We start from the raw sequence: 11,566 nt of genomic DNA on the forward strand, positions 1-11,566 counted from the left end.
AAATTGCATTTTATAAGACTTCAATGTTCTTCCACGCTGTCTCCACATTCCATTTTATTGTATATATATTTATACCTTGTAATTGTTTTTAATTTTGAATGAAATAAATTGAAATTGAAATTGAAACGCTAAGAGAATTCTATGGATACAAAACACATACAACCTTAATTTTGGCGGGGATGGGAATTATCAAATTATGTAAACAAAATGGCTTTCATTAAAATTACTACCATTCCCACACCTATCACGCACTTTCCTCATGCATTCTCCAAGAATATACTCATTATCTAATTGAAATATCTCCTCTTTCAGATATGCAAGAGTTGCTGGATATATCAAGCGGTGTTGTTAAACAGATTGAATTCACGGTAATTTCTCCTAATATCCATGGTAAAGATTGTTAAAATAAGAAGGGTAATCAATGAACTTGACGTTGGTGGTAACACCACTCGAGAACAAACCCACAAAAGCATTGAATGAGACCAATAAGGTCTAAAAGGTAATCAGTCGGTATTTAGTTGTCCGTTCGATCTTAATATGGTCGGCCGGCCAAGCGGTTTACAAATCAACCTACATATATATTTTTTTTTGAAAAAGGGAACAAAATAAAAGCGGAGTTCTACGAATATTACGCATATAAACACGCCTGCTCTATTTCAGATTGAAATGAATTGTTGATGATACCAAGGACGTAATTTACTCCATGTTAATTGACTATCCTGTTACGTTATATATCGATCATCATGATCGTAGCCCATGCATGCAAGATTATGTTGTGTGAGCAAACCCAAATATCAAAATTATTGAGCGTATACAAAGTGATCCCATTAGTTAGGTTTGATAGAAATCAACCGAAAGTTGTGAATTTTCATCAGCTATGAATAAAAGACGGAGTAGAGGGTTATCCTTTGTTCATCATGTTCATGGGGGCATCTATTGTAGCACCCCCCCAAAAAAAAAAGATAATCCTCTGCTCCGCCACACATGAACAATCATTAGGCTAAATAAAATCATCAAATCGGATGTAAACTAATAATTTTATATTAACTTTCACAAAATATTGGTTTGGTTTGCTTGTTTCAACAAATAATCCCAGCCTTATAGATTGGGATCGAATTGAATCGAATTTGTTTTATAATTTCACTGATATACTTTAATTGTTATCACTGTTATCCCACGCAAACTATATCCCTCAAAGCAGTCAATGATGTAGAAACCTGCATGATAATCATGATAATTCTTACCCCTCCCAATATATTCATTATCTACATGAGATCGTTTCATCAACATTTTTTTTGTCTGACAAGATGCCAGATCTTAACACTTTCCTCAATTTTGATTGGCTGAGAAGCACAAATCAAATGGTAATTGTGGGATAAAATCCGACAAGTCCATTTATGAAATACTCCGCAAGTAGGCCTATCCTTAATACATTGTTTTTCTAGGTTAATGGATGAAATATAAACAACTATTTGGTATACGTTCGTCGAGGGTAAAGCTCGGTAACATTATCTAGGATATTATCAAAAGCTTGACTTAATGAATTAGTTTTCGCCCTCCCAGTGTTTTCGTTATCCTCTCCGCTTTCTGTTTCGTTTGTTTTGTTTCTGTTTATGGGGTAGGACAATTTCATCATAATTACGATGAATTAACTCCACACTCCCGCCCCAGTTCTCTTCCAGTATCTAACATCTTCTATTTGTTGAGATTGCCTTTGAACTACTGCCGCCATTTGTTTCAACGTGTTCTTCATAACCCGAAAAGTACAATGGCGCTCCAGATAATACTTTCTCCGTTTCACTTTACACGATTAAAAATGGATCGGAAAGAGAAACAATGAAATAGAATACGTGAACTTGAACAGAATAAAAGTGTCATATCAGGAAAATTAAATCTGATATTTTATTCAAGCTTGCGCTTTATATCGCAGTTTCAGTGTCGTATTCCCGTAGAGATAAATGATTAGTGGTTCGTATTTAAAAGTAGTTCAGATGTGCCACGGCTGTGAGAGATGAAATGATGATACAGTAATAATAATAATGATAAATAATAATAATAATAATAATCACAACACTAATAATAATAATAATAATAATAATAATAATAATAATAATGTCTGAACAATGCGTCATGTCTGCCACAATGAAACAGTTGGCGCAGTTATCATTGAGAGGCCATATTTCTTTCATACATGTATTGAAAAGTTTTCAGAGAAACTTTGTGTCTTGCATTCAGAAAGTAATTACGACTTTATAAAAAAATGTATCAATGTAATTTTGGCCACTGACAACATGGTATTGCCATACAGACAACGAACTGGAAATTAATTAGGAATCAAACCCTTTGTAATACCTGATCTTTAGGCATTACTTAAAAATAAAATGATTATGTCATATGATTTCATTTACAACCACCTTTAAAATTTCCTGATGCAGAAATGAAAGAAAAGACATTTGCGGGGGTATTATCAAAACATTAATGACTTTTTTTTTCGTGGGCGCTAAAATGACTTGAATCATCATTGTGGTAATTGCAAAATGATGAATAGAATGTCAGATTCAATAAAATAAATCAAATAATTTACTAACCTTTGACATCATTAAAAAGAGAATACCCATTTTCACTTGGTCTGTATAATGTATACTGAAAATGTGCTGATTGAAAACAATATCAGTACCTCGTAAATGATGCCGAAAATTATTCACTCCAATTTTGTTAATATTGGAAGTGAAAGAAGGTGGGCAATGGATGGAATACACTAATTACAATTATTACCCTCTCCCTATCTTTCTCTCTCTCTGTCTTTCTCTCTCACACACACACACCCTTGCACACCCACACTATCTCCCTCCTCTTTCTTCTCTCTCTCTCTCTCTCTCTCGCTATATACATATACTGGGCATATACACATACATATGTATATATATTTATATATACGTTCTTCTATATAGGAACTTACAGCCTACCTATCCACAACTGCTTGAATCTTCAATTTAAAAATAACAATTAAATCTTTATACATGTATCTCCTTTTCTACAAACTTATAACTTGATATTTTCGCGATCCATCCAACTTCCCTTTGCCCCTTTTAGCTCGGCTCTTTTAACCAAAACGTCTCATAAAAAAATTGTCACGAACCGACTATAGATTCATCAGTGTAACGATCAAGCGTGAAGTAGAATGGCGAGGACTGCCTCGTTACATCAGAATGATCATTTTTGCATTTAGATTATTACAATTCTCATAAGCACTAAACGCATCAGGGGAAAAATTACTACCAATGCGCAGCAGAAGCTGCATGGGTGGTGATTGGATGGAGTCTCTGGGTGGTTATGCGACATGTCGTGTACTCATGGAGTTATGGGTGATGCTTTTTACTTATTTACTTTCTGCCGATTTTATTGCTACAACCCCCTTTCACACCCCCCCCCTCTCTCTCTCTCCCTTTCTCTGATTTCTGACTTCTCAACTTCGTTCATGTAAATTAGTGGACGATATGGCCTTTCAGTTTGCATAGGAAAGGCTTTTTTTTATAAGACCGAAAGGAAGGGCGGCGGAGCGAAGTTGAAAGGGGGCACATGGATAAGAGGGCACCTCTTCTTTCGAAAAGGGCACTATCTTAAAACAAAGAAAAAATTACTTATCTACAGTGGTGAAATGCGCCAAACATTTTGAGAGGGCTAGATAATGTCGTATCACGTAAAATTTATAAGTTGCGAGCGAGCAAAAATTTTGATATTTTTTCAAATGAAAATCCAATTTTGTGATAGATTTTGACATAATATTGAGAAAATAATATCATATTTTACCCTTCTCTCTCTCCTTTTCTTTCCTTTTCTTTCTTGGTCGTTAAAAAAAGCCCCCAATCTCTACGCCACTGCTTATCTACCCTACTCACATATGACTCATTAATAAGGTGCGGTGGATTATTCTTACAAGTTTTTTTTCTTTCAATAAGTAGAAACATCTAAAATTGAGAATATTGTTTTCTTGTTTTAAAGGGCACTCGTTAACACATAAAACAGGCCCTTCTTAAAGATGAAAGGGGCACAGGACACGTTCGAGAGGGGGCATTTTGGGGTAAGAATTAGCACTTATACGAGAAAGGGCACTTCGTAACACCTAAAACGAGTCCTCAGGTGAAAGGGGCGCAGTACACGTTCGTGAGAGGGACATTTTTCTTGCGTAAAAAGGCACATTTTCAGTGCTTCTAAGAGTGGGGGGGGGGGGGCACTGTGCCCCCCCCCCCCCGGCTCGCCCAGGATCGCCGCCCCTGACCGAAAGAATTTAAATTGACAGAGAATTTAAAAATCTGACGGAGTAGCAGAAGCCTTTTATTTTGAATGCATATTACTGTAGATATCAATATTGTCATTAATATAAATAAATTTATTGTATAAGAATCGTACTTGAAATTGCAATGAAAATGTTCTGATCATCGTATCACAATTATACAGTGCGTATCAAAAAATGTTACACTTACAAAAAATCCTATAAAATTATACATTTGTAATATCATAATGATTTATCCACATTTTAACATTGGTACAGATCCATTTAAGCAAATGACGATACAACTGTCGAAAAATATTTCCGCTTGAGCGAGCACCACTTACTTTTGAAAATGTTTCGCAGGGTAAGTTTGATTTCGCCCTTTCCCCTTGACACAGCGTGAAAACAAGCATTTCTGTGCAAACAGATATCCGCAAGTTTTACAAAAATGGACAGTGCTCACTCAAGTGTAATATTCTGTCATAACTTTTACTTTCATTGGATAGATGAGACCCAAACCCAAGAATATATGTGAAAAAAATACCCACATGTTGTATATGTTTTAATTCCTAGGGCTTTTTCAAAGTGTAAACTTTTTTTGATACGCACTGTAGATCATTTCCATAGAAACGTCGAGCAAAGCCTTCGCATCTCGTCACTCTATCTGAAAATCTGTTCGCATCCCTACCATCCCTGCTATTTTACGGAAACCCCAAATCTGAATTTATGACTAGAAAATGACCTACATATTCAATTTTATTAATAAGCTGCAAAGAAAAATATTTGGATTTAAAAGGAGAAGCAGCCTTTTTTTATTTGCCGGCGTCGTGTAAGCATGGTGGTAGTTTGCTAAGCCACGTTCTAGATATAAAGATCAGATAATGCAAGGGAATAATAAGTTAATAATTAGAAGACGAAAAATATAATATATTTTTAGGAGAGGAGGATGTGGAGTGGATAGGTAGTCACGTAACGAAGATAACAGGGTATTATAAGCGTCTACTCACTCAAGGCGTGGTCCGGGGGACTGTCTTGCTCCATTAAAACAAATTCCCAGACGGGTTAAGACCCCAGACAGTCTTACGCATATCACTGCAAGAAAAACCCGGTTGATAGGGAAACGCAAGAGATATATCAAGATTCACTAAATTGGATAGCCTATTTGCCCCGGTTACTAAAACGTGAAGACATCGGTGAATGTATAGAGCATTATCACCAGTTAGTCATGGCTGTATTACGGGCTTCTGCGGTCATAGTAAGAGTGGTAAGGTGTAAGGCAAGGGAATTAAATCATCGTCATGAAGCAATTCATCAAACAACAAAGTCAATGTAGAAGGGTCACCAAGAGGGCAGACAATAGGACAGTTGAGTTCAACCCTTTATTAAATCTCATCACTTTCATTCTTTTAGAGAATTCGATTAACACACACACACACACAACCATCAACATATATTTTGTTTGCACAATTCTCATGGGGTTTAGTGAGGGTATCATTGAGAGTGCTACCCCTAATTAGTAAAAAAAAAATGTTTTTTAGCACAACTCCCCCAATAAAAAAAACACGTTATTCTACACATTGATCAATATTACTAAGATGACAAGAATAGAACAAAAATCAAGTGTATGTAATATGATATGGTGGAAAGTGGAATTGTTATTAAAAATCCTTTCGCCGATTAAATCTTTCGTGCACTTAAAATCTCATAAGGTCTGTATCAACAATTGTTCGAAAAAAGATTTTCTATCCTCTTTTTTTTGTTACAAACTCCTCAAGCATCAACTGCGAAATATTGGTCTTGTAATTCACTTCATTTAATTAATTAGTTATTCCGATTCATGAAGACTATGGTATTTTATCATACTCCTCTGTATATTTAGATTGACACGTAGGGGTTTTTTTTATTCAACCGAGAAATGAAATTTGATTTCTGATAAAAGTATCCTGTCGGTGTGTTATACCATGGACCTACCAAACAACGATTTTAAAGCGAAGACCGAAGAACATACATCGACTGTAAAAGACGGAGATTGGGGGCGCACTTCCCTGAGCCACCCTAGAGCCAACATGGGTGGAGTACAGCCGGTCATTTGGTCTCATGCCTATTTATTTCATGTCTTTCTTCTGATCTTTCAGGTATTCCATTCACCCTCTCTATTCTTGCAACTCTCAAAAGATGATTTGACCATCGATATCAACACCATCACCACCTCCACCACCACCACCACCATCATCATCATCATCATCTTATTCATCATGACACCACCACCACCATCATCATCATCATCATCATCTTATTCATCATGACACCACCATCATCATCATCACCATCACCATCATCACCATCATCACCATCATCATCACCATCACCATCATCACCATCATCATCACCATCACCATCATCACCATCATCATCACCATCACCATCATCATCATCTTATTCATGACACCACCATCATCACCACCGCCACTTTTTCTATCATCGGCATCATGGTTATAATCATCAGCATCACCACTATTTCTACGATTATCAGCGACAAAATCAAATCCTTTAATAATCACCATCACAGAATATGAAAACAATACCACTATCATGATCCTCATCAACAATCCTTATCATCAGAATCATATCATAACATCTATCATCATTCTCATCAATATGATAATGATAAGGATAATGATAATGAAATGACGATTCGGTCTTAATTTGTCTCTCTCTTTTAATAACAATTGCCATCACATTTAAATGTTGCATCATTATCCTCGTCATCATCATTATCATCGTCATCACCATCATCATCATCATCGTCGTCGTCGTCGTTATCATCACCATCACCTTTATCATCATCATGAACATCATATCATTATCACCATCACCATCCTCACCATCATCACCATCGTTATTATCATCATCCTCTTTATCATCACTATCATGAACATCAACATCACTGTGGCTGTGATCATTGACAACGCTGTCAGAATTAAATTCTAAGAAAAATCATCAAATCGATCACAGGGAAACAAGGAGAATAAATAATAACATGGAAAAGACAAATAAATAATTCGTCAGTATTATTTTAATACGCGAACATGAATATCATATTGCCATCGTACAACGACGTAAATATATACAGACACACGATAATCAGTTTCACTATCTCGTGCAAAATATTTTACCATAAATATAACAATACATAGCATGGTGTACACTTGTGGTCAGAAGGAAATTGTTAGATATTGCAACTGTATCGGGGATGTGTAAGGCCTATTTACTAATCGGGACAAAAACCATGATGCACTGAGATAACAATAATGACAAAATGTACTAATTGTTCTGGAATTTTCTTTCTGAAACTCTGAACGTTAACGTATTGCAATTATGACATAATCATGATAACAACACAAGGAAACACTGTGAACGTGATTAGAATAAATCACCCACAAAAATCTCAAACATCATTTTGCAAAGATCAAGCTTAAAGCTCATATTAAGTATTTAAAATAATTGATTCATCCGCCGACCATTCTTGGAAATTAATTGATGTCCATAACTTTCTGCAGAAAAAAGTGCAAGAATAGGCGGGAGATAACCTAAAAAAAAAATGACGGATCTGGATTTACGTAGATGTGAAAAGTGATTTTCATTGACATGTGAAATCATCATCACGTATACCATCAAGATAACATAAATTTAAGCCATGACTAGTGAATTGGTTTATTCACCACATTGTAGGATTAAACATCCAAGAATGTTTGTCTCTCTATCTCGTTTTTTTTAGTCTTTATTTTTCAAACCTTTACATAATGTATAATCAGGAGACAGTGAAATTAATTACAAAATCAAATAGCACTACATTCTTACAACATAATCAACAATATTTGAATAATTACTAAGATTTTTATACTATTTTCACTTGAGTAGAAAGTGTGGAATTTGGTTTAAAAAATATCATGAAACAGAAAATAATTACGCGGTGCAAAATTAAGGGTGGTTGATATTAAAACCAACACCAATAACACATTTAGAATCAAACTTTATTGAATCATCCAGAAAATTCCCTTGTAAATGTAAACGTGTATTAAGATAGTAATAGATTCCGGTCGGTTTGACAAAACTGGACTCTGTAACAATATGGTTAGCGATTAATCGCTAATTTGAAAGAACAATTCTGATTGGTTCCTGGTCAGTCTACTGAACAAAATGTGGCATGCGGTAATGATCTTGATAGGCTATTTCATTTAGCGATTAATCGCTAACCTTTGTGTCACAGGTCCTGATTATTTTCTTCCCTGAGTACGAAACATTAGACAGGATCGCATATGATATATAATAGCATCCTATTCATAGAGGTAAATCCAAATTTTGCGTCAAATTGTAGGTTTTCGGAAAGTAGGTATATGAGTAAATAATATTAGCACAAACAGTACTGACCCTGTCTAGGAAAGAAAGGCTTGATATTCTTAAATAATATTTTTTTTACTACTGAGTATCAATATCCTTTCAAGCTTACACAGCAAGCAAAGGGCAACGGTTAAGAATACTACATCTTTAATTTAAAAGAGAACAAATACTTTTAACTATCATTAAGTAATACATGTGAAATTAGACTGATTCTGATTTGTCTCAACAGGATTACCTCCCAGACTGACAAAAATCGTAGTTACAATCAAAAGCGTAGAGCTAGAATGGAATTGTATCTGAAAGAAATATCGTAACATTTTGTATTGTCCTCCCATTGTGTGAAGTTAACTGAGGAATGAACATTAAATAATAAAAATGGCAAGCCGGTGGAAAACCCAGATTCGTTATTTCAGCGGAAAATACGACGGACAAGTACTTAAATAGAGTCTCTCAGAGACAGTTTAATACTCAGCATTCACTTAGCATTGTCAACATTTCGACAACAGGCAGCATTATTTTTTTTCTCTCGATTCATTCGGTGTTTGCTTTAATTGATTGAATCTTTCTGTACATGTATCAACTTGTAAGCAACAACCAGCTTGTTCGGTAGTCTCTAGTCCTTGATAAATACATCATTAGCAGTTGTAAACCATGTAATGCAACCTTGCAAGTTCACTTTTAAGAATAGACACTTCAGCTCGGAGTTTCATGTTGTCCTGTTCAAGATAAACTGCTCTGATTGCAATTTCTTCTTCCTTCATTCTCCTTGCATCTCGTGATCTCTTCGCTGCATCATTGTTCTTCCTCCTTCTCTCCCAGTAAGCAATATCTTTCTTTTCATCCGGCACTGGTTTGACCTTCTTTCTTGAAGGCTCCTCGGGCTTTACATCAACGGCGGTAGCAGCTCGACGTCGACGAGAGGCGAGCAGGGCTGAAAGTCGCAGACTGGAAAGCGACTGCGATGTAGCACCAGAGTTCTCGGCGACGGGGTAGTTGATGAGGGCAGGATAACCGGCGTACGATGCCACGGCAGACGCAGCCAATGTCGGCTCGCTGTAGGAGTATCCCGAGACGGCTGCGGCAGCGGCGGCGGGTAGCATCGCAGAGTATGGATAAACGCCCTTCAACTGAGATGCACTCACGATGGCAGAGTAGGTGAGATCGAGAGGCTTGCCTCCCGACTCGGGCTGGCTAACATCGCTTGACGTCGCACTCTTTGGACGAGATGGGCCAACCATATTTGATACATCTAAAGCTGATTTCTTCATCTTCTCATGCTTAATTGGAGTAATGACTTCAAATGAGTCGGATTTATCTGGTTTTGTCATTTTAACCTCAATCACCTCCTTAGATTCCATTACTTCTTGGACACGTTTCTGTTAAGGAAAACATAAAAAAGAAAAATACTTTTAATTAATTGTTTTCTTGCTGAACACAATAAAAATGTATCAAAATCTTGACACATCCATGTTATCTGTCTATAATACAAAGTCAAAAACTTGTACTAGTTGCTGGTGTCGTTCTCACTATTTTAATTGCAAGTGAAACCAAATTTATGTGTTACATTGCTTGCAAAGTCAAAATAAATCCTCTTTCATTTTTTCACTTGATATGATTGATAACAGTCATAACAGGCCTAAAATATATTTATATGATATTAAAGGATCTCCGACATTTGCGAATTTCATAATATTTCCTTCCAGCACAAAGTTTTATTTTAAATTTGAAAACAATTCTGATCATATTGCCTTCTACTAATTATGATGATATTTAATATATAAGCCTACTATATGCTCTTATTATGAAGTCTGCTCTATTTACATCATATATATATATATATATATATATATATAGTTAGCCAGTTGAACAGCTCTAAGATTACATAATAGACAAGAAATCTCTGGTTATAGATATTAACAATATAATAAAGTTAAACAACTGAAAATAAAATAATTATTACATTATTTACATTTCAATCAATTTATCAGGCTTTAAAAAATGTTAAAGTAACAACTTGGGGGAAATCAATTTTGACCATCAAAGAAAAATCAAATATTAGTTAGAACGTAGACGTTTAAATTGTTGGAAAACTTACATTCTCGATGTTTTCTTGGTGAAGATGATGATGTCTTAAATTACTTGACAGCTAAAGCAGTTTATGTTTCTTTCCCAAAATAGTCAGAACAGTCCACTGATGTTTTTTAAGTTCAATTCCAGAAATGAAAAATAAAAAGTAGAAGTTCAGTAAGCACGCTTGATTCTACAACAAACAGACAGGTAAAGTGACTATCAGACCCGATAGAAAGCAATGGTTGAATAACTAAAAACTCTTAAGTTGTCTGGTTGAGTGAGCTGCTGATAACTAGTCTGGAGAGAGGTTGGAACGCTAGTTTTTATCTCCTGAGTGAGTATAGCAGTCACCCTGCCCTTGTGACCTGCCAGGGACGAATGCGGTGACGTCGCACGACTCCGACCTCGCACCAAAACAACCAATATGTTCTGCACATTTCCATTGAACGCGCGGATTGGCGGACGTCCGTCTGCTATCACAGCGCAGACGATATTTTGGTCTGCGGGCAGGTTCTTTTTTTCTAAGCCGGTTTGTTGGTGTTGATGATGATCTCATAATAGATTGTGAATGGAAAGAGATCTTGCGTGCGACGATTCCTTGTGCGGCTGCGCAGTCTGATAAGTGCTCCTTTACCGAGTTTTGCTGTCTTACTTTGTTCCTAGTCGACCGCCCTCTCTATTCATTTCGCTTTTTTTTTCTTTTTTGGTGACTAAACTCATACAGAGGTACATTGAATCTTTGGCGTAAATTGCAGAAAATTCTGATTTGCTGTCATCCAAAAATGCCAGTTAAATGTTAAAAAATAAAAAATTAAAGTAGTA

General features: G+C 35.9%; 1 protein-coding gene across 1 annotated transcript; it reads right to left on the reverse strand.

The window, feature by feature from the left end:
• Nucleotides 1-7,331: 7,331 nt before the first annotated feature.
• LOC129265902 (transcription factor VBP-like) lies at nt 7,332-11,246 on the reverse strand. Its single transcript, XM_054903815.2, has 2 exons — nt 10,770-11,246; nt 7,332-10,050 (listed from the first exon to the last, which is right to left on the reverse strand). The coding sequence occupies exon 2, from the start codon at nt 10,030-10,032 to the stop codon at nt 9,310-9,312; it is 723 nt and encodes a 240-aa protein (XP_054759790.2). The 5' UTR covers nt 10,033-10,050; nt 10,770-11,246; the 3' UTR covers nt 7,332-9,309.
• Nucleotides 11,247-11,566: the final 320 nt, after the last annotated feature.

This window comes from Lytechinus pictus, chromosome 7 (assembly GCF_037042905.1).
Source record: "Lytechinus pictus isolate F3 Inbred chromosome 7, Lp3.0, whole genome shotgun sequence".
Classification (NCBI taxonomy): Eukaryota; Metazoa; Echinodermata; class Echinoidea; order Temnopleuroida; family Toxopneustidae; genus Lytechinus; species Lytechinus pictus.